The sequence below is a fragment of the Macaca mulatta genome, chromosome 1 (genome assembly GCF_049350105.2).
Source record: "Macaca mulatta isolate MMU2019108-1 chromosome 1, T2T-MMU8v2.0, whole genome shotgun sequence".
NCBI classification, from domain to species: domain Eukaryota; kingdom Metazoa; phylum Chordata; class Mammalia; order Primates; family Cercopithecidae; genus Macaca; species Macaca mulatta.
Window position 1 is genome coordinate 105,250,657 of NC_133406.1, and position 23,913 is coordinate 105,274,569.

General features: G+C 46.6%; 1 protein-coding gene across 14 annotated transcripts; it reads right to left on the minus strand.

The window, feature by feature from the left end:
* Positions 1-421: 421 nt before the first annotated feature.
* Positions 422-20,571, minus strand: FCGR2B (Fc gamma receptor IIb). Of its 14 annotated transcripts, none has more exons than XM_077997144.1 (11): positions 20,293-20,386; positions 19,806-20,058; positions 19,291-19,509; positions 15,747-15,955; positions 8,152-8,172; positions 6,783-7,040; positions 5,202-5,456; positions 4,313-4,435; positions 3,074-3,130; positions 1,035-1,072; positions 422-924 (listed from the first exon to the last, which is right to left on the minus strand). In XM_077997144.1, the coding sequence occupies exons 4-11, from the start codon at positions 15,856-15,858 to the stop codon at positions 847-849; spliced, it is 942 nt and encodes a 313-aa protein (XP_077853270.1). In that variant the 5' UTR covers positions 15,859-15,955; positions 19,291-19,509; positions 19,806-20,058; positions 20,293-20,386; the 3' UTR covers positions 422-846. The 14 variants fall into 14 exon arrangements, with proteins under 14 accessions (XP_077853270.1, XP_077853299.1, XP_077853302.1 ...); XM_077997173.1 differs by having other exon boundaries at positions 19,291-19,383; positions 19,977-20,058; positions 20,293-20,355; XM_077997176.1 differs by lacking the exon at positions 8,152-8,172 and having other exon boundaries at positions 19,291-19,383; positions 19,977-20,058; positions 20,293-20,357.
* Between the last annotated feature and the right edge of the window lie 3,342 nt (positions 20,572-23,913).

Here is a 23,913-nt window from a genome sequence, read left to right on the forward strand (position 1 = left end):
TGCTACTGTACTGAATACTTTAGGCAACTGTAACACAATGGTAAGTACTCATATATCTAAACATAGGAATAGAAAAGGCATAGTAGAAATATAGCATTATAATTTTATGGGACCACCATCATATATGCAGTTTGTTGTTGAACTAAAAATCGTTACGTGGTGCATGACTGTATTCAGTTTTAAGAAAAGGGGCACTAACTCTACATTCCAAATCCCCATCTCTCCTTTCCCCCACATCCTATCCGTTCCTGCCTTCCTAAGAGTCTCATCACTGAAGAGAAACAGACCCCACGCAATTCAATCTACACTCAAACCAATACAGCCTTGAAAAGGTAAACAGAATGTTATTTTTATAATGTTTTATCATAAAAGTAATATATGATCTTTATAGAAAAATAAAGAAAATTAAAATCATCAATAATTTTATCACCCAGAAACAATCACTTTTAATGTGCTAGTAGAGGTTAGTCTATTTTAACATTTCTGAAATCATATAGATTTACATGATTGTTCTCATGTAACCTGTAACATAAGCATTTCCCAAGTTGCTATGATCTATTAATAACAGTGGTTTGATTAATTGTATTGGCTGTGTGGATGTGGAACGAAGAGTCTTGATGTCAAGAAGGGCTGAAGCACAGAAGGTGCAGTCGGTCATTTGGGGCCATATTGTCCGTGGTTTTCAGGACAGGGAGCTTCAGGACTCAGGTAGATGACTCTGGAAGAGACCTTCTTTTTTGGAACTGCAGCATCTCCTTCTCCTCCCCAAGGGGAATTTAGGCCAGGAACTATCAGATCTTTCCTTCTCTGATTTTCTTCTCAAATCCCAAGGCAAGACAATGGAGACTAAACACGGTTTTGGTCATCAGGCTCTTCCAGAGCGTCCGGATGCATGAGAAGTGAATAGGTGATTGTGTTCTCAGCCTAGAGAAAGCAGAGACCAGCAGTGAGGATCCACAGAGAGGGCCTAGGAAAGAAGGCAACAGAGAAGGCAAAAGGGGAGAAGGGAGGGGGAGATGACTGGGATTACTCACCCCAACTTTGTCAGCCTCGTCAGGATTAGTGGGATTGGCTGTGGGCAAAAAGAAGAAATATCAGCCAGAGCACTGCCGGAGAAGAGGGCCTGCCTGTGCTGATGCTGAGGCTGCAAAACCAACGCCCAAGCTAGAGCCAAAGCAAGCACAGCTGACCCTGTCTTGGATCTCTAGGCCAAGATCTGGGTAAATATGGCCTCATTGATCCACGCGTGGGGTAGCCCAGCCACAGCCTTCCCCATGGGCCATGGTGAAAAAGTGAAGCAGTCACTTGAGCTGCATTCTTCTCAGGGAATTGCTGAGCTTTCCTAGAAGCAAACCAGGGAGCCTTGGGATCTGAGATATTAGGGAAGAGGTGGGGTAGGGGAGTGTTCAGCATCAGAGTGACGTAAAGTCCAGATTTTTGCTGGCCACAGACTTCAGGGAGAGAAGACTGAGGGCCATTTTCACATTGTCTAAATGTAGTGCATCTTTGTTGGAACTTTGAAAAATATGGTACACCGTAGCATTAAAAAGGAAGAGAAAGTGAGTGAGAAAGGGAGGAAGGGAGGGAGGGAAGAAGAAAGGAAGGAAGGGCTTTCTCTGGTTAGTGTCTGAAACACACTGAATTCCCTCATATTTTGCTATGAACTGACTTAGCCAGTGTGAAAAGTAGCCCCAGTATCTGCAAAGTGGCATTTCTCAGGAAGTCGGGAGGCATCTGAGACAGTGCATCTAGTCTCTTCTCTCACTCCCTGAACACCAAGAGCCTTTATTGCCATGCTGTAAATTCTGCAGCAAAACCACATTCTGAATTCCCATTCTAATACATTCCCCAAGAATCCCAGTAACCCAGCTTTACCTTTTGGGAAATCATCAGCCCCAGTGCCTGGCTGCAAAAATGCCTTGTGAAATGTGCTTATGCCAGTGTAGACAGAACCACACAACAAGACAGATAATCCAGTTGCTCGGACTTTGTTTTTTCCAGATCTGCTTTGGCCCTGGTGTGAACATAGGCCCCTGTCCCCACTGGGCCCGGCCAGCGGACACGTGACCTTGCTGCAAGCACAGCGGGACGAGTGATATTTTGCTCAAGCTCTCAAATCTGTTGGTTCTGCTCTGAATCATACTCCAGCCATCTGAGTTGGGGTCGTTGACACCCTTTTTCCTGCCTGTTCCTACTGTCATGGAAGCCCCCAGAAAAAACCCCAGTTTCCTTTGTGCTCTGACTTTACCTACAGTCTGGAAGTTGCCTGGCATCCTCCTGGAAGTTCCTTTACATACTCCCACCTAGGCCAGGGTTTGAGTGGCCCCTGGCTCTCAGAATGTCAGACCTAGAAGGCCTGAGAGGTCACCCCAGCCACCCACTCATTTCCTCAGTGAGCAGACTGAACCCCATCAGGGAGACTGACTGGCTCAAGGCTCCACTGTGTGATGGGGGCAGAAGCAGGCCAAAATTCAATCAACCTTGAGTGCATGGGCATTGGAACCAAGCTTTGCCCACAGAGTAGAGCCCACTAGTGCCCCCAGTCCCCAGGAATTTTCTCAAGCCCAAACCTCCTCTTAGCATTCCACAGACAGCTGAGCCTGGCCACTCCACCCCATCCCTCCACAGAGACAGATTCCTCAGCAAATCAAGGGGTTTCCAGGCCTCCTCCTCTTTTCCCCTAGACTCCTGCCTCCCACATCCGATTGGCCTCAGCCTTACAGCGCCTAGCCCTATCCTTTGCCAGCTCCGCCAAAGCTCCATGGAAAGACCAAAGTATCTCTGATTTCCTGCTCTGGAAATATCACCAGATTCCTGATCCCAGAAATTCGGACACAGCCCTCTCCTCTGTATCCCGGGACTGGTGTTTTTCTTCTCATCTCCAGAGAGGTCCTCTTTAGGCCTAGGAGTTAGACTCAGAGCTGACCAAGCGATTTGAGCCCCGGCCATCCACCCACCGCTGCTCCCTCCCTGGCTCCCAGCTGAACTCGCACAAGCCCCTTCTGGCTGGCTCCGGTCCAGCGGGCAGCCCTGGTGAGCCATCACTGAATCCCTGAGACAACCCTGTACTCACCTGGTTTCTCAGGGAGGGTCTCTCCCATTTCCCTGCACTCAGGGTTTCCTGGGAGGGCTGGGAGGGGCACACAGGAGGTTAGTAGGATTAGGGGGTGGGGCCTGAGTCCTCAGGACCAAGGACCAGGGCCAGGATTGGATGGAACCAGCTCAAGCCTTCCCTCTGGCAGATGCTTTCCGTCCTCCCACCCCCAGCTCCCCTGCTCAGGGGCTGCTCCCGCCTGGAAAAGGGCTGGTCCAGAGGCAGAGCTCAGCTCACCCATGGGGACGCCCAGGAGTGTCAGAAAGGCCACTCCATGGTATCTGAGACTTGCTCTGCCTTTTAAACACCTCTGTGTCTCAGTCTCTCTCTGTTTTTCTGTATTATCATCAGTAACTGAGGTCCTGCTTATGAACCAATTGCAAAGTGCTTTGTGAGGTGTTAGTGGGATTATTTCTCTTTCTCAGCGGCTTGTCGCACCCTCTCTAGTCCTCCTTCCACACCCATATGAGCCCCACCCAGCTTCAATCCCTGCCTTGGCCCGGTGCCTGGAGAGCCCTCCTTCCCTAGCTAAGCGCTGCCCTCACACACCACCTCCTCCAGAATGGCAACAGCCCTGCTTGTGTGCTGTTACTGCCTGACAGGCACTGGTGTAAGAGCGTCAGCCTCTTTCATCCCCATGGCAACCCTGTGAGGTGAGTCCTATTAGTGTCCCCATTTTCCACATGAGACAACTGAGGCACAGAGAGGTGGAGTGACTCACCTGGGTCATATAGCTGGTACGCTGTGGAACTAGATTTGAACCCACGCAGTCCGACCCCACTATGTGCACTCCATCACTGCACTACACTGCTCCCCCCGAGACCTTCTCCAACTGCCTCAGCCCTTGTTGGGCTATGGAGCCTCCTCTGTACTCCTATCCTAGGCTTTTCATGTCCCTATCATTGCTTTTATCCCATCTTATTATAATGGCCTAGCTGTACTTCTGTCTTCCTCACAATGCTGAGAACTCCCCAAGGGCAGGGACTGGACTTCATCTTGGCATCACCCACCATGTCTCACGCATTGGCTGACACATAAGCTAGTTTGTTCAAGTCTTGTCAATGAATGATCTAATAAATGAACAAATGAATATAATACAATACGGGCCTAGATCTGAATGCGTATCTAGCCCAAAGAGAGGGATTCTGGCAATGTCTGGGGTTAGGGCCTGGACCAAGTGGAAACTGATAACAAAAGGGACTGGGAGGAGCTACAAACCTGAAATCCGCTTTTTCCTGCAGTAGATCAAGGCCACTACAGCAGCAACAATGGCCGCTACAGCAATCCCAGTGACCACAGCCACAATGATCCCTATCGGTGAAGAGCTGCCCATGCTGGGCACTAGGGAAGACAGACATTAGGACAGGATGGGGTTACTATTTGAATGACTACTTTTGTATTCTCCCTGTCCCACCTCCCTCCTCCTCCAGTGCTATGTCCTAGTGCTTGTCACCCAAAGCTCTTCTGTGTCTGAGTCACTCACCAATGCAAGACTCATACATCCCCCAGCCTCACCTGCACAGGGTTTCTGTGGCTGGACTTATGCCTCCTGCCTATCCAGGTTTCTCCACCAAACTAATAAAGGCACATTGGCGAGCAGGCAGGAGCAGAGGGAAGGAATCCCCTTAGCCCTTGCGGGCAGTAGGGAGGGCGGGCCCAAAGCCTTGCATAGCTGGAGGCATCATTACTCTACGGAGCACAGCCTTGAACAGACTATGACATGCCAGGCTTTCTGGAGTGAATGGCTATAACATGAGCCATGAGAAGAAACGAGGCAAACTTCAGCTCTTAGGAATGCCCAGGAGCCTGGGGAACCTCTGCACCAATGAGGAAGCTCTGCTTCGCTGCCCTCTTCAGTCTGGGGCCTGCATTTCAAAGTGGAACAAGAGCCTGACTACCTATTACCTGGGAGGTGAGGGCTCCAAGTTCTGGCCCCTACTCCTGCTCATTGGCCAATACTTAGCCAGGCCTCCACACCACTCCTCTTTGCTCCAGTGCCCAATTTTGCTGCTGTGGCCTTTCTCAGACCCCCGTGTAGGCCCAGGTGACCTTAGCGCTTGTCCATCCCCTCTTCTCCCCTCCCTACATCTTGGCAGATTCCCCATACCTTGGACAGTGATGGTCACAGGTTTGGATGAGTATGGCGTGTAGCCTATGTTTCCTGTGCAGTGGTAATCACCACTGTGACTGTGGTTTGCTTGTGGGATGGAGAAGTTGGGATTCATATGGGAAAATTTCTTGGATATTCCATTCTGGAAGAATGTGACCTTGATCAGAGGCTTGTCCTTCCAGCTGTGGCACCTCAGCATGATGGTTTCTCCCTCCCGGAACTCCAGGTGAGGGGTCTGGAGCGCCAGCCACTCTGAAAGATGCAAAAAACCCCAGAGGACCCGGGAGGTCTTGGCTCAGCTCTGAGACCCAGATCTTCCTTACTGGTGGGACATGGTGTGCAGAGGGAACAGCTGAGGTCTGAAACCAGACAGTCCTGGACTCTAATGCTTGCTGTGTCATTTATGAACTCTTGGGCAGATAATTTAAGTCTTCTGAGCCTCAGTTTCCTCATTTGTGAAAATGGGCATGATAATGTCATGTATCTACAATAGGCCCTAGCACATAGTAGGTGTTCAGGATACACTCATCTCCTCCTTCTCCCAGGAAGGCAGCTGCAGCCTTTTCCTGCCCGACAGGCCTCTGTAGGAAGAACACAAGAGACCCTAAGATGCGATCTCTTCCATGCCGGGGAGGGAAGGAGGAATCCAGTCTGACCGAGGAGTCTGCATGTGAGAAGGATATATGCCTGTGTGGACAGCAGAAAGTCATGAATGTGCAACAAATGTTACCTGACGAATGCTACTTGACAAATTTACTTGGAGAATGTTAATAAGTGTGGAGCTTCTTTCCAGCAGGGTCTAAAGGCAGCAGTGTCGCCAGTGGGTCATTGGTTTGCTGTGTACTTTTGAGGAAAATTTGCTATTCAGGTGAAGGGAGAGGATCAAGTGAAAAGCAACAAGGACAATGTTCATCACAATCTCATTGTAACTTTGCTTTACAGAGAGCCACCTTTCAATGGGAGCTTTGTAAGATCATCAACCTCTCCAGCGAAATATTTACTAAGCTCTGCCCAGTTTCAGATGCTGGAAATACAAAGATGGGTAAGACACGACTTTCATCTCAGGTTTCCCACAGGCTGGTGGAAGAGAAAGACAGAGAAGGGCACCTAGCACTGTGAGAACGTGGAGAAGGGGCATGGAGGGTGGGATGGGGGCAGGGAAACACTGATTCCCACCAGAAGCCTTTGAGGGAGGCATTAGTGCCCCATGGAGCAGGTGAGGAGATGGAAACTCAAGGGTTAAATGAATTAATCATGTTTGTACAGTGAGTCATTTCCAGGGCTAGGATTCAGTTGTGGTCTGTTTGTGCTTTTCAGTTCTGCCATTAAAATGGAAATGGGTTTTATGCAGTCGGGATTTCCTTCTGCTTCTCTCACACTTGGCTGCCTGTTTGTGGCCTCGTAACCTTCTGTTCAATCAGGACCGAGGCAAAAACAACCATTGATATATGCTGAGGCAACTCACACTGATGCTTCCCAGTAAGCAGGCCACCCCCCTTTCCTGCAAACCTCTGCCTGAAAGCAGATTTCAACCGTCCTGGGTCTCCCAGGTCCACCCCGGGGCCTTCCTCCACTGACCAGAAAGCACAGTCAGATGAACAGGGTCGCTGAGGCTGGTCCGGCCAGTCTGGCACCTGTACTCCCCGCTATCATTGTTGTTGGCCTTGAACCTGTAGCTGGGCTGCGTGTGGGTGGGGATGAGATTCCCATTGTGGAACCACTGAGTGGAGTCGCTGTCAGGGCTGTGAGCGCCCCCGCACGTCAGAGTCACAGAGTCCTCCCGGAGCACGTTGATCCACGGGGGCTCGAGTTTCAGCACAGCCTTCGGGGGAGCTGCTGAGGGGCAGAGAGAGGAGGTAGCATGAGGAAGAGGAAGCCCAAGAGCCTGAGCAGGCCCTGAATCTCAGACACAGAAGCACCTGTGGGCCTACTGGGGGCACCAAAAGCTGAGCCAGGCCCAGAATGGTTCTGCAACTGAAGGCAGTTGCTTTTGCTCATACATCCCACCACAAGGGCCCCAGGGAGCCCAGGGATTCAGACAGGGCAAAAGAGAAGAGGGAGGGAGCGGGCAAGAGAAACACCCTAGAAATACATATACTTCACCAAGAGAGAATCCTCACCAATTCCTTCTCTCTCTCCCCACCAACCTCTCCCCGCCACCACAGACACACAGACACCCCATACATACATACTCTTTTGAGACTAACTTTTCTCCCCAATAAACAAAGGTGTTTGGACACTGGTGGATAAATTTTCTCTGGGGCTGACTGAAGGTTAAGTGGGGGCTCTGGTGGAGATGGCAGGCATGGGAGTCGGGTATCAGGTTTCCGTTCTGACCTAATGTCGTTCTGTGTACTTTTAAAAATGATGTCAAGATGGCCCGTCCTCACACCCAAGCATAGATGAGCCTCTCTGGCCTTAGACGGATAAAGAGAGAGGGAGAAAACCTGGAGGGTCAGTCCTGGGGCGGCAGAGGCTGAGTGGCACAAACACAGAGGTGCTCAGGAAAGTGTAGCCAGAGGTATACAGAGGCGGCTCTCTGAAGCTCTCAGAAACATGCACAGTCAAGGATTTAGCAACACAGGGGGACAACATATGCCGGCCATGTGATTTTGCATGTGCCTGAATTTTATTTGGAGAGAGGAAGCTCTTGGTTTTATTTGGACAGCAGAAGGCAGTTGAGAGAGAGGTCAGAGTTCTCATTTTCTGTGACAGCTCCCCCATTTGAACACCGTGGCTGCCTACAACTTGCCTCCGTGGAAGGAGGAAAAGGAAGGAGGAGAGCAGAAGAGGGAGCAGGGGATCCTTCGGGAGCAATTACCCTTTCCTGGCCCTGACTTGGTACTGGGCTCAGTTGCTGGTACATTTAGAGCACCTCCAGACAGGGCACTGGGAGGAGAGGAAAAGGGGACCTGGAGGAAGGAAAGGCTGTGGGTGGAGTACTTACCAGGTGTCCCAGCAACAGGAGCTGTAAGACAGAAAGCAAAGATCAGCCCACAGTGGAGTGTCTGATCACCTGCCCTCTTTGGCCCAGAGACTGCCCAGGCCCAGAACACCCTTCATCTACAGCACAGCCCTCATGATCATATTCCCTGGGACTGCCTGGATGAGCTGCACTTTCGAAAGGACTGAGAACTCCTTCCCAGTAACATACAAAAATGAAATAAAATTATATAACACCCTCTTCCACCTGTTTTGTGACATTGTCCTTTGGCTTCCCCTCTTGACTGATTAAAATAAATATGCCTCTGGAAAGAGGTCTCTGTTGGGCTTTACATATGATTTATGCATCAGTATAAATAATTTTGCCAGAGTTTATCCTGAGAGCAAGATTTGTTCTTTTGTTGGAGTGGGGTAGAAATTGCACAGGTAATCCACGATCACTACAGAAAAATAGAAAATACACAGAAGCAAAATATTATCACCTTGGCATACATCCTGTTGGATTTTTTTCTGTGATCACACACACACACATGCTGTTCACATACAGACATACATAAGTGTAAATGAGGATATCCTCTAAAAACTGTTCTTTAACCTGAGTGTTCACTGAGCAATGCAAGTTCTAGTAGATGAATCTGTTTCTATGTTGTCATTTTATTTTATTTTACTTTTGGGGGGGACAGGGTCTCACTCTGTCACCCAGGCTGGAATGAAAGGACGCGATCTTGGCTCACTGCAACCTCCGCCTCCCAGGTTCAAGTGATTCACCTGCATCAGCCTTCCAAGGACTAGGATTACAGGTCTGCGTCACCATACCCAGCTAAGTTTTGTATTTTTAGAAGAGAAGGGGTTTCATCATGTTGGCCAGGCTGGTCTTGAACTCCTGACCTGAAGTGATCTACCTGCCTCGGTCTCCCAAAATTCTGGGATTACAGATGTGAGCCACTGCGTGCGCCCATGTTGTCATTTTAAAAAGCTACACTAGGCCGGGCGCGGTGGCTCAAGCCTGTAATCCCAGCACTTTGGGAGGCCGAGACGGGCGGATCACAAGGTCAGGAGATCGAGACCATCCTGGCTAACACGGTGAAACCCCGTCTCTACTAAAAAATACAAAAATCTAGCCGGGCGAGGTGGCGGGCGCCTGTAGTCCCAGCTGCTCGGGAGGCTGAGGCAGGAGAATGGCGTAAACCCGGGAGGCGGAGCTTGCAGTGAGCTGAGATCCGGCCACTGCAGTCCAGCCTGGGCAACAGAGCAAGACTCCGTCTCAAAAAATAAATAAATAAATAAATAAATAAAATAAAAAAATAAAAAGCTACACTATATTCTACTATTTGGCTGTCCTGTGATTTATTTAACAACTCTATTGCTTGGCCTTTAGGTCTTCCAGGTTTTTGCTATTAGAAATATCTCTTAAAAGGAGAAAGAGACTGCAAAAGGACACCAGATCTGTGACTTCATGCAGGGGTAGGGGGATGCCACTGGGTTAAGAAAAGAGCTTCCATAGGGGAGGCAGTGTGGGCTAGGGTGGGTAAAGATTTGTGGGTGCTATTATTGGGTAAAGAAGCAAAGCTGGGTCCTTAGGTGAATCAGAGCTGTCTGTGTGTGTGTGTGTGTGTGTGTGTGTGTGCGTGTGTGTGTGTGTCCATCTGTCCATGGGTGAGGGTCTTCTCTTGCATCTGGGCTGAGAGAAAGTCAAGAAGCTTCCAAGTGCGTGTATATTTTCAGGGACAAAAGTATGGAAGGAAATGGAAGCAGAACCAAGGGGCGAAAAGGAGGCAATGTGGAGAAAGCATTGGCTTCAAAGTTTGGAGAACTGGTTTCTGGTCCCAATGTTCCAATACCTCGAAATATACACTTGGACCAATCACTTCCTTCCTTCGCAATACAACATTAATCAACAAACCTGCATTGGTTTCCCACTGCCCTGCAATGCATGCTGAGTTCTACTAAGGGAAAAGAATGTAAGTCCCTACTTCCACTGAGGACAAGAATCTAACGGTGAAGATAAGCACATGTGTAATCTGATGTAAAAGAGATGCCATTAGAGGAATATGGATAAAATGCTATGGAGGTTCAGAGAAAGAAAAGATCCCAGGGCTCTGTGTTTGGGAGGGTTTGGGGTTCAAAAGGAGGAGAATTCCATGGAGAAGATGGGACCTTCCAGGTTCGTCAAGTACCTTCCAGGACTGATAGGATTTTGGTTGAGAGGAAAGAGGTATTCCATGGGAAGGAGCAGCAGGTACTTGGCAACATTCCCAGCAAGTTGCAGCCCAACTTCTACTTGATTTCTGGTCTCTCCTCAAGCACTTCCAATAATGAGGGACAAAGCAGGAAAGCAAGGTAGAAGTCATACTCTGGAGGGCTCCTAGTGCCAGGTGGTGTGACAGTGGGGGAAGGCACATACTGAGTTTAAATGCTGACTCCACTACTGCTACGTGACCTTTCACAAATTACTTAACTTTTCTCTGCCTCAGTTTCCTTGCTTGCAAATGAAGATAATGACAGCAGTATCTACCTCATAGGGTTGTTGTAAGGATTCAATGAGATAATCCAGAGAAGGCATTTAGTGTGCTACATGACACATGGTGAATTTCAAATAAATTTAATTTTTTATAAGTTCGCACCTTGGTTCAGTATACAGTGGGAAGTTACTCAGAATTTTCAAATTGGGGCTGAAAGTGCAGTGTCAAATAGATTGGAACAGGGGAAATTCCAAAGAGGTTAATTAAGAAAGAAAGTAATTGTGATGGAAGAATGAGGTCAGAGAAAAAGAAAAAAAAAAAAAAAAGAGATGACTGCAGTGATCCAGAATATGTGGATAACCCATCAAACACCTGGCCTCTTCACTCCCTGAACTGCTCATCATCAGTAAACTTTCTTTCTTTGGAGATGAACTTTATCTGCTCAAGTACAGCCCCCAGAATAATCTTTGACCTTATCAAGAACCCCAAAGCATCCATCTTACCACTGTCTATCCTTGAGCACATGTTTGCCTTCACCTCCCACCCACCCCCATCTAGCTTGAATTCAATGAGGCATCACTATAATTACCTCCTTGCAAATCCCCTTAACTTCAGTTGCCTTTCTCTATCTTTACCAAAAGCACCTGTATTCTCCATGCCTTTACTTGCTCAAGTGGGTGTTACTGAAATTACCACACAAGAAGGCAAACTGTTGATGCAGTAAATGTGTGATCACCGCATTCAATAGGACACTGAACTGCCATTGTGGACTTTTCTCCAAGACATTTGCTCTGCTACTCTGAGTAGTGACATTCATCTTTTCCTCATTCCCCAAACTTTCTCATCCCACCCTCTGCCTCCAGTCCCCTCTCATTTTTAGCTGATGCCTTCCCTCATATTTCACGGAGAAAAAAAAAGAGGTTACAGAGAAAATCTCACATCGTCCCCCGACTAAATCTACCCGTCTATCTGCATCTCCTCCTGTCTTCTCCTTCCTTGCATTTCATTGGAGAAAGTATCTCTCCTCCTGTCTATGGTCAGTCTCAAGCAAGTACTCTGATCCCATTCCCTTTCATCCGCTCAAGGATTTCCCTTTCTGTGATTCACTTTCTCTTCTGCATCACCAGTTTCTCCCTCTTAGCTGGATCTTCCCATCGATGGTAAATTTATTTCAGTATCTTCCACTAAAAATAAAAAACAAAAAAACAAAAAAAACTTTTCCTTGACACCATATATAATTCCAGCTAGTGCCCCATTTCACTCGGTTTGTTGTTGTTGTTGTTTGTTTGTTTGTTTTTGTTTTTGACAGAGTCTCACTCTGTCACCCAGGCTGGAATACAGCAGCACCATCTCAGCTTACTGCAACCTCCGCCTCCCAGATTCAAGCAATCCTCTTGCCTCAGCTTCCCGAGCAGCTGGGATTACAGGTATGCCCCATCATGCCTGGCTAATTTTTGTATTTTTAGTAGAGATGGTGTTTCACCATGTTGGACAAGCTGGTCTTGAACTCCTAACCTTAAGTGATCCACCCACCTCAGCCTCTCCAAGTGTTGGGATTACAGGCGTGAGCCACCACGCCTGGTCTCTCTTGTCCCTTTCACAACTAAATTTCTCCATTGTTTTTCTTACACAGGCTGTCCTCATTTCTTCTTCCATTCACTGTCTAATTCTCTGCAATTTGGACTTGGCCCTCAGCAGTCCACTAAAACTTTTCTTTTTCTTTTTTTTTTTTTTTTTGAGACGGAGTCTCGCTCTGTCACCCAGGCTGGAGTGCAGTGGCCAGATCTCAGCTCACTGCAAGCTCCGCCTCCCGGGTTCACGCCATTCTCCTGCCTCAGCCTCCCGAGTAGCTGGGACTACAGGCGCCTGCCACCTCGCCCGGCTAAGTTTTCGTATTTTTAGTAGAGACGGGGTTTCACTGTGTTACCCAGGATGGTCTCGATCTCCTGACCTCGTGATCCGCCCGTCTCGGCCTCCCAAAGTGCTGGGATTACAGGCTTGAGCCACCGCGCCCGGCCCACTAAAACTTTTCTTGGCAAAATCACCAATGGCTTCGTGTTGTCATATCAAGTGGACACATTCTGTTTCTCTCCGTCTTCCTCATGTCAATATCTATCTTCACTATCCACCCAGCTACATAGGCCAGAAACCTGCAAGCCATCTTTTAACCTCTCTGTCTCCCAAAATCCAGCCCCTTCCATACCAGGAAGTCTTGCTGATCCTGCTTCCAACTTAGATCTCGAACCCACTAACTTCTCTTCACCCCCATTATAGCCACTACTCAGTTTAGGTCACCATCAGCTTTTTCCCATATCTTAATTTGTCCCCTCACTTCTTATGGTCCCCCTACAATCCATTTTCAACAAAGAAGCTAGTTCCTTAAAAAAGAAAAAAAAAAAAAAAAAGAAATCAGATGATGTCACTCCCCTGCTTACAAGCCTTCAGTTGCCTTTCTTTGGTCTTAAAATAAAGTGGAAATGGCCTACAAGCCCTACTCAATTTGGTCTGTGCTTACTTCTCCAGCCTCAGCTCAGAACCCTCTTCCCCTACTCATCGAGTTTCATTAACACTTGCCTTCCTGGCATTCTTCAAATTTGGGGGTTTTCTGTATGCCAATCCCTCTACCCTGAAATACGTCCTCGATCACCAAATGGCTAAATCCCTACCATGTTGAGTCTCAGCTTACATGTCACCTCCTCAGAAAACTCTTTACATAACATCCTGTTTAAAGTAGGCTGCTCTCTTGTCTTCCCCACAACTAATCTTATCACAATACCCTATTTACATCTTCATAGTCCTTTTCCATTTGTACTTATGCCTTCTTGGTTGTTTACTTTTCATTTATATCCCTCAGTGGGATAAAAATTCAAAGAGAGCAGTAGCCATATTAATTTTATGTGCCATTGCTCTGGAAATCATTCACTGGTTGGATCTAGGTAGGAGATAAGAGAGCCCAAAGTTGTATGACAACAGGAGGTGAAGAAGAGGAAACAGATGCAGAAAGAATTTAAGTGGCAGAGAGAAGTTGGCATTTAATAGACTGTGGGGGTGATTTAAGTTGGATAACTAGGAAAAGGGTGGCTGTGCTTACACAAATACAAATGTTAGCAGGAGAAGAACATTTGTAAGGAGGAGATTGTAAGTTGGATTTTGAATATGCTTTGTTTTTGAGCTGGCGAATCGTTTTAGAGGTGTCCAACCAGCAGTGGAAATGTAAAATTATACCTGACAGAAGCAAGCAAGAGAAATAGGTTTAGGAGTTGTTGACATAAAAGTGGTAGCTAAAAACCTCAGTATGTAGGATTGGCAAGGGGGACGGTGTAGTGGGAGAGAGGGTGAAAAAAGAAGAGGAAGAAGAGGGAGAGAAAAAAATAAAAAGATGAGGAAAGGAGAGAGACGTCACTAATTATTTATCCATTCCACAGTTAATAAATAGTAGTAAATACCAAACATGCTCCCACCCAGTGTACTTATTGCTTCACAGTAAGTTCATTGACCTCATATTTCCGGTCAGGAAAGCTGTCAGTCATGCTCACTGATAAGTCTCCAAGTCCTAGAACAGTGCCTGCACATAGAATTTGGAGAATCAGCAGGAGCAAAGGTGGTAAAAACAGAAAGCGCCGTGTACATATTGCCTGGCTGTAGAAGAAGATCCATTTGGGGTGCAATGGGGAACACGGTTAGCAGGGCAGAATTAGAGTTTTTGCAGTAGGCAATGGAGCAGCACAGAAGGCATTTATGAAATGCACTGACACAGCCGTAGCTGGACCTGAAGATGCCACGGTCTTGGTGTGCAGCATGGATGCATGGGAGGGGAGACAGGAGCAATCAAGACCCCATCAGAGGGTGCTATAAAAATTGAGTTATCAAGTGATAAAGACCTAAATGTGGAAGCCCCAGTTAAGAGTGGAAAAAAATAGGGTAAATCCTTGATGATTTAGCAAAAGGCAAACGGGAGAAAATACCAAAGATCTTTCCCAGGAATCTTGCCCAGGTGACTGGCACATTGGTAGCACTAGGAGCAGAGATAAAGAAGCACATCACCTCTCTAGGCCTGAGCTTCCCCACATGCCAAATGAGGTAGTTCACCTTACTTTCTCTTCGAATTTAATCCATGCATCCCATTCATGGAGGAATACTTTCTCTTCCTTACCTCTTTCTCCTGTAGCCCAGTATCATCCTGCATTGACAACCAAGAGCTGAGGGTCCCCAGAGCTGATCAGATTTCACTAGCAGCCACAGCACACAATTTGGATGAGTGGCAGTATGCTTTCCTCTAGAATGTGAGGGTGGAAGCCCCAGGAATTGAGATTGGAGAGATAGTCCTGGCAGTAGATCTCCCCTACTTGGCCTCGCATAGGCTTTTCAAACCACCTAGCATGATCAGTCCCTGTCCCCTGTCCAACAGCTGAGAACATAGTCTAAAAACAGCCCTCCATTTTGGCCTAAGACCCTGGCTTTCTTGCTGATCAGATCCAGTACCTCCCCATCATGGTCTGTGTGGTAAAAAGAAGCATGCATGATTTCTCTGGTTCCCACAACACATCACTCCAGACTTACCCAGGTGTGTGTATTCTCAGAGCCCCTGTTCTCTGGATAACCTAGATCTCCCTGTGCTTCTGCCCAGGGGAATATTCTTACACATGAAGATGATAGGCTTCTGCTGCATGAAGTGGTTTCACGGGCACAGAGAATGGCCACTGCCACCTCCTCCCAGAAATGCATCTTATAACTTCCTCCCTACCCCTTATCCAAGGCAGCACTGGCCCTCCTGACTAAGATGTGGTCTTTTGTGAAACATAAATTTCAAAGAAGGCAAACACTCTGGCCATTCATTTGTCATTCAAATATCGGTTACTAGACTTTTCTCACAGCGGGTTCTGATGTGGGAAGTGACAGAACATCAAGAGTCTGGGTGTTCAGTGAGATTGGGTGAAAGACACAGAAAAAGCCCTGAACTCTGCCACGTTGGATGACTTTCCAAAGCCAGCAGAGTCGTCAGGGTTTCATCTTCACCAGCCTGCCTTCCCTCCCCTGGGTGTCCTGACGGGCCTCCCATGCCACCCCTCATCCTTGCCCAGGCTTATCCCCAACCGAGTTTCCTGTTCTTCTCTCCCTCCCGGGGGCCCTGACTCACCCAGGAATAGCACAGCTGTCCACAGAAGCATGTGGCCCCAAGGCTGGGAGGACTTGCAGTCAGCCCAGTCACTCTCAGTAGCAAGGACAGGTAAGAATGACAGGATTCCCATCACTCCCTGGAGCGAGCTGGTGCCCAGAGTACAGCAGTCACAGCCTTCTCTCCAAGTTTGGCGGATTCTACCCCAGAGGGCAAACAAATTCTGGAGTCTGAAAGAGGAAGTGAAAAAGAAATGTTCTGTTTTATCATAGGCTCCTCCCTTTCCACCCTCTTTCCTCTCAGATGTTCCCTCCTAGAAGATTCAGAGCTTCCCAGATAAATCTGGCGTAGCCCATATTCAAATTCACAGAAATTTTAGAAACTATGGAAACAACTCCCTTCTTCTCCCTCTGAGGCCACAGCTGGCTTGGGCCTCTGGGAGAAAGAGGGAAATGGTCACCAAAACTCAGCTCAGAACCTCCTGTTGCAGTCTCTATCCTACTGAGAGAGGGCGATGGATGACAGCATGCACCAGCAATCTAGTACTTCTACTTCCACTTGGAGACCCAGGCACTGGAATCTGGACTCCTCCTGAAATTGAGCATGGGGGCTCCAGGCCACCTACCATCATTTAAGGACAAGGAGGTATGTCAGGATGGCAATAGAATGACCACGCTCATCCTCATTATTCCCCTGCCCGTATTCATTCTTTTTCTGATTCATTCTTCCATTTAATGAATATCCCAATAAATATCTATTGAGTGCCAATCTGTGCCCTGGTTTTGTATCTTGGTCATTTTTGCCACCCTCATTTCCATCCCTGTTCTCACTGCAATGGCATGGTGAAAGAGCATGGGCTTTGAAGCTGTGTTAGGTTTAGGTTTGAATGCCAGGTGGCTTCTCAGAGTGTCAGGTTCCAGATCTGTAAAAGTGAAGATTATTGTGCCTACCGTTTAAGCACAGTTTCTCAGCCTCAGCACTATGGACATTTTGGGCCAAACTATTCTTGCTGTGAGGACCTTCCCTGAACATTGTAGGATGTTCCGCAGCACCCCTGGGCTCTACCTGTTAGATGCCAGTGGCACCCCCAGTTGTGAAAACAAAAATGCCCCCAGATATTGGCAAGTGTTCCCTAGGGGTTGAATTGCCTCTAGCTGAGAACCACAGTACTACAGGTTTTTGGAAAGTAAAAGAGAATATGAGGGTTAGCAAAGTGTTTGGTACATCACGGGTGTCCGGTGAATGCTAGTTCCCTTTTCTTGCATTCTGTCATCATCCGCATCACCATTTGTTCACCCTCAACATCTCCAGAACACGAGTTTCTTAATCTCTCCTGGGGCCCCTTTCTGGGGACTCTTGCCCAAATGCCCTCTCAGGAAGCAAGCTGTAATACTTTAATACTTAAGGAAATGACACTGTAAAACCTTGTTACCACATTCTGTGGTCTTCAGAAACCTTCAACAGCCCCACCCACTCTGACACATGTTTTTACTACTGCCCCGATTCTACCCCCAAATCCATCTCCAGCTCTTATCTAATTTTTAGGTTAAAAATTATTTTTTTTAACTGGTGATGAGATAACAATGAGCTGGCATCAATACTTTATAAATATCATTAGAAACAAAGGCACACAATATACAGGTAACACACTAAGAAACCAAAATGAATAGTTACTATGTAAGCATATGAATTCTTTTTTTTTTTTTTTTTGAGACGGAGTCTCGCTCTGTCGCCCAGGCTGGAGTGCAGTGGCCTGATCTCAGCTCACTGCAAGCTCCGCTTCCCGGGTTTACGCCATTCTCCTGCCTCAGCCTCCCGAGTAGCTGGGACTACAGGCGCCCGCCACCTCGCCCGGCTAGTTTTTTGTATTTTTAGTAGAGACGGGGTTTCACCATGTTAGCCAGGATGGTCTCGATCTCCTGACCTTGTGATCCGCCCGTCTCGGCCTCCCAAAGTGCTGGGATTACAGGCTTGAGCCACCGCGCCCGGCCAATGAATTCTTACTGTAAAACAAAGGGTATCTGAGACAGGTTGCAATTAATTTAGAAGTTTATTTTGCCAAGTTTAAGGACATGCCCAGAAGAAAAAAACACGGAATCACAAGAAACAGTATGTGGTCTGTGACTTTCTCCAAAGATGAATTTGAGGGTTTCAATATTTAGAAGAAAAGCAGACTGGAGGGGAAAGAGGAAGAGTATGATAATCCACATGTTGTAAGGGAAAAGGAGCAGGTAGGGGAATAGTCAATTAAGTATTGTCTTGCTCTCAGTAAATAGGCACTTTATGTAAGATAAGGTAGAAACAGAATAACCTGTGGAGTTTTCTTTCTTTCTTTCTCTCTCTCTCTCTCTCTCTCTCTCTCTCTCTCTCTCTCTCTTTCTTTCTTTCTTTCTTTCTTGCCAGAGTCTTACTCTGTCGCCCAGGAGGGAGTGCAGAGGTGTGACGTCAGTTCACAGCAACCTCCGCCTCAAGCGATTCTCCTGCCTCCTCCTCCCAAGTAGCTGGAATTACAAGTATCTGCCACCACGCCCTGCTAATTTGTTTTTCTTTTGTATTTTTAGTGGAGCTGAGGTTTTGCCATGTTGGACAGGCTGGTCTTGAACTCCTGACCTCAAGTGAACCACTCACCTTGGCCTCCCAAAGCGCTGGGATTACGGGTATGAGCCACCACACCTGGCCACCTGTGGAGATTTTTAATCTTTTATCTGTAGCTATCTGCTTAGGATCGAAAGGAAAGTCAGTTTCTTGTATGACTCAGTTTTCAGTTTAATTGTTTTTTCTTTTGGCATAGTGAATTGGAGTCCTGAGTTTTTATTTTCCTTTCACATTATTACTACGGAGGAGGCACTAGACTCACATTATTTCTAATTTTCAACAACCCCAGAAGATAAGTATTATCATCCTCATTTGCACATGAAGAACTTAGCTTCAGAGAAGTTAAAACGATTTGTCCAAAGCTACATGGTTAATAAGTGGTGGAGTCAGAATACGAAACCAAGTCTGCCTGACACTAAAGACTTAGGTTTTCTACAATACCAAAGGAGCTTCACAAACAGTGTGCAGGCAGCACCTTCATGCCTTGTATGAGTTATCACCACACAGAACTAATGAGTGGCTCTCAGGCCTAGCAATAGCCAGGTAGGGCCAGTTGCCCCTGGCTGTAAGAAGCCTCATTTGTTTACAACTTTACTTGTGTGGTTTTCTCTGTGCCACAGTTTAAAAATGATCAGGAAGTCCTACACAGTGCACATGCTACTTCCCTGAATTGTCTCGGGATCCAAATACCACTACTAGACATTTTACTGAGACAAAAGAACCAGACAATATCTTTTTGATGACTTATTAAAGGAGATAGACACAGAGTTAGGTAGGGCATTTCCAAGGACACTAAATCAAAACAGAAATGAGTTTCTTTTTCTCATCACAGCTGGGAAAGGGAAAGCACAAAATACAAGGAGATATTTCTAAAACAAAATGGTTATGAATAGAGGGGCACACTATTTATTAAAACTGAAATATGCCAGTCAGAAAGGAAAATTTTTGGGCGGGGCCCAGTGGCTCATACCTGTAATCCCAGGACTGTGGGAGGCCTAGGTGGGCAGATCACTTGAAGTCAGGAGTTCAAGAGTAGCCTGGCCAATATTGTGAAACCCTGTCTCTATAAAAAACAAAAATTACCTGGGCATGGTGGCGCATGCCTTTAGTCCCAGCTAATTGGGAGGCTGAGGCACAAGAATCACTTGAACCCGGGAGGCAGAAGTCGCAGTGAGCTGAGATCATGTCACTGCACTCCAGCCTGGACAACAGAGCAAGACTTTTCTCTAAGGAAAAAAAGAAAGGAGAATTCTTTGAAAGGGATGATTTGATATAAAATGTGTATTCTGGTAATGGGAAAAGTATGAATAACTCAAAAATCATGATAATCATAATAAAGATGCTTGGAGACAGACCCAGATCAAGAGCCTCATTGCGTCTCTTATCAGCTGTGCAATCTTGGATATATTATTTATCTTTTTTTTTTTTTTTCAGAGTCTTGCTCTGTCACCCAGGATGGAGTGCAGTGGCATGATCTCAGCTCACTGCAACCTCTGCTTCCTAGGTTCAAGCGATTCTCTAGCCTCTGTCTCCCAAGTAGCTGGGATTAGAGGCACCCACCACCACGCCCGGCTACTTTTGTATTTTTAGTAGAGAAGGGGTTTCACCATGTTGGCCAGGCTGGCCTTGAACTCCTGACCTCAGTAATCCACCCACCTCGGCCTCCCAGAGTGCTAGGATTACAGGTGTGAGCCACTGCGCCTGGCCTATTCATCCTTTTTAAGCTCTGTCGTCTCATCTGTGAAATAGAGATTACATTAGTACTCACCGTATAATGTTGTGAAGATTAAATGAGAAAATCCATAAATAATGCTAAACATAGAACCTGCCATATAAATTTAGTCTTTATCATTATTATCATTAAAAGTCTGGAAGAGTCTAGTCTCTGCTTCAAGTTGGGACTAGTGTTTATAGACCCACTTTGGGAAGGCAGATAAATGCTATAAATTCAAACCGTTCCAATTTTACATACTCTCAGATTCCAGCCGCTTGATTCAGAATGTACTCCTTTCTTTTTGTTTTGCTTGGTTGAATTTTGTTTCTCTTCCTCTTGATATCCTGACCACAGGCTCAGTGAATCCCTGTGGTTGTTTTTATCAATCCTCTCTACAGTTTCCTCCTTATAGCCACTTCCCCATAAGCTGAGACAGCCAGGCACTACAATCAGCTGCCAACCCCAAAGGAGGGGGAAACCTGGCAGAGAATGCAACCACCAGGAAAACAAACAGAAAGAATGATTGACTGATGGAGGCTCTGGTTGGAGAGGCCTCAGCCGGGTCTAAGCATCAGCCACACCTCCTCGGGGAATTCAGGTCTTTGTGTTAAAGCATCATCATCTCTAACAACCCGTTAGAAATGCAAATACCCCGCTGAGGGTGTTAGCTCACGCCTGTAATCCCAGCACTTTGCGAGGCCGAGGTGGGTGGGTCACTTCAGCCAGGGAGGAGGGAGAGAGTAACCTTTCTGAGTTTTATGGCTTGTTTTGGGGAAGACGGATTTTGGTTTCTGACTTGCTTCAGGGGAGAAGGAAGGGTAAAAGACAGGAGGGCAAGAGAATGTCAGAGAGACCTTGCTTCGGAGGCCTTCCAATCTCCTTTACTTCAAAGCACTCAGCAGGCCAAAGTGCCATACGCTGGGGTATTGTTTCTGTGCCCCAACTGGCGACACTGGGTAAAATTGGAAATGACTCAATGCTTATCATCATTAGGAACACGGTGATTAGAACCAGGAAGAACTTGTAAACAGCATCCAATTATTGGTGAGAGAACAGACAAATAGATTAATGGAACAGAATAGAGAGCCCCCAGATAGGCTCACATGAATATAGTCAACTCATCTTTGACAAAGAAGCAAATGCAAAGCAACAGAGAAAAGTCATTAAAGACCCTCATTTCAGAGGAGTACTTCCCCACACCCAGGAGGAAGGAATGGTACACAGGCCAAGAAGAATCTGAACACACAGGCCTTGCTAAGTTTTCCCCATCAGTCTGTTAGCATCAGACTATACCCTTTGTCCAATCACATTTCTACAGGGCTAGGCATTCCTCATTGAACCTAAGCAGAGGACAAAGAGATAGCTTACTGTGAGCGCCACCCTAAAAAGGTGCTAGCCAGGAAGGAAGACATATGCCATCATGCCATCCCCTGGAGAGAAAGCAGAAGGGTTGAGAACCAGAGATGTCCATTAATCATGTATCCAAAGCAGAAGGACTGATGTGTGAGGAGGAGTCAGAAGCAGATGGGAGGGTGCTGGGTCCAGGGCCAGTTTGAAACAAATCTTGTCAGCCAGGCGTGGTGGCTCATGCCTGTTATCCCAACACTTTGGGAGGCTGAGGCAGCCAGATCACTTGAAGTCAGGAGTTCGAGACCAGCCTGACCAGCATGGTAAAACTCCATCTCTACTAAAAAGATAAAAATTAGCCAGCTGTGATGTCGCACACTCATAATCCCAGCTACTTGGGAGGCTGAGGCAGGAGAATTGCTTGAACCGAGGAGGTGGAGGTTGCTGTGAGCCAAGATCATGCCACTGCACTCCAGCCTGGGTGGCAGAGCAAGACTTTGTCTCAAAAAAAGAAAAAGAAAAAGAAAAAAGAAACAAATCTTGCCACCATCAAGTTCCCATCATCCATTTCTCCTTGTGCATTTATTGGCAGACTGATAAGGCAGGACAGATCCTAAAAGTGATTGGAATGTAAATAAAGGAGATCTCTGCCTCTACTAAATAAATATACAATAAAAGTTAAAAGGAGATCTCCTCTGACCAAGGTATTTGAGTAACGTTGCAAATACGAAGGTAAGTATTGCTGCTGGTTGAGTAGTCTTATGGAAAAGGCCTTCAATCGGGTCTCAGTTTATTGTTCTAGAAACTGGGAAAAGTATTTTGTACAGGAGGACAGTGGAAGTTCCTGCTCAGCACCTGTTCTTTCCTGTGACCTCCAGTCTCAGTAGAGGCCCTAGGAGAAGAGTTTACTCTGACCGGAGCAGAAGGGCAGGCTGCAGTTAACTTGCGCCCTGGAAGAATTACAGAAGTAAAACGAGGTCTTCAGGAATCACTGGAGGGAAATGATACCGAGAGTGACAATAGAAACAAATTCTGAGCAGGAAAGCAATAACTCATGGGGATCAACTAGTGACTGATTTACTCAATCCATATCCAGTGCTCTAACCCAATGTTGACTCTGCTAGGTAAGAAAGATGGGGTGGGGATGGATGGGAGGAAAAGATGAAGAAATGAGAAGAACAGTGGTCTCTGTCCTGAGGAACCCTCATTACAATGGGAAAGACGGGATACATGCAGGAGACAGATATGAAAACAATACTAACCTATCCTGTGCTTTACCTGAATTAGAGCAGAAAGGAGTAGAATTAAAAATTGAGGCTGGGCACGATGCCTCACCCCTGTAATCCCAGCACTTTGGGAGGCCGAGGCAGGTGGATCACCTCAGGTCAGGAATTCAAGACAAGCCTGGCCAACATGATGAAACCCCATCTCTACTAAAAATACAAAAAATTAGCCGGGCGTTGTGGCACGTGCCTGTAATCCCAGCTACTCAGAAGGCTGAGACAGGAGAATTGCTTGAACCCGGGAGGCGGAGGTTGTAGTGAGCCAAGATCACACCACTGCACTCCCGCCTGGGCAACAAAGTGAGTGATTCAGTCTCAAAATAAATAAATAAATAAAAATTGAGGAAAAGCGTGAGTGTTAGAAGAAATAATTGATTATAGAGCCAAAATATCTAATCAGAAAGATTGCGATTTCAGACATATCTGCATACTCTCTCTTCCTTACCTCTTCCTCCTGTAGCCCAGTATCATCCTGCATTGACAGCCAAGAGCCAAGGGCCCCAGAGCTGATCAGATTTCACTAGCAGTCACAGCACACAATTTGGATGAGTGGCAGTATGCTTTCCTCTAGAATGTGAGGGTGGAAGCCCCAGGAATTGAGCTTGGAGAGATAGTCCTGGCAGTAGGTCTCCCCTACTTGGCCTCCCCTAGGCTTTTCAAACCACCCAGCATGATCAGCCCCTGTCCCCTGTACAACAGCTGAGAACATGGTCAGAAAAGAGCCCTCCATTTTGGAGGGTAGTTCTGAATATGAAGAAGTAATAACAAAAATGTATGAAGAATGTAGTAGCTCAGAGAAACAGGCTTGTACCATGAAGGGTTAGGACAGTCATAAAATGGAAATCATGTTTAAATGAGAAACAACATGGCCTCAAGGAAAACAAACGCCAGTATCAGGCTTTGGTGAAAAGTTAGAACAAGGAGAGATTGTAAACTAACCAGAGGTGCGAAGAGCAAATAGCAGAGCCTGCCTACATAGCACAACTCCTGCCTGCATGGCCATCAGGACACATTTGGGGCCAACCTCAAGGACACTTTTGATAACTTTTAAAACACACCATTTTACTTTCTGCTTTTTAGATTATCAAGTCATGTGAGAAACAGATAACTTCATCTAATTTCTGTGCTTAAACTCATTATGCTCTGCCATTCTGATGATTTTTCATTTTGGACTTGGCTATTTTGATTTATGGTATAAAAACAGCTGTGAAAACCAGCCTCATTAAAATGTTTTAATTAGAAACACTCC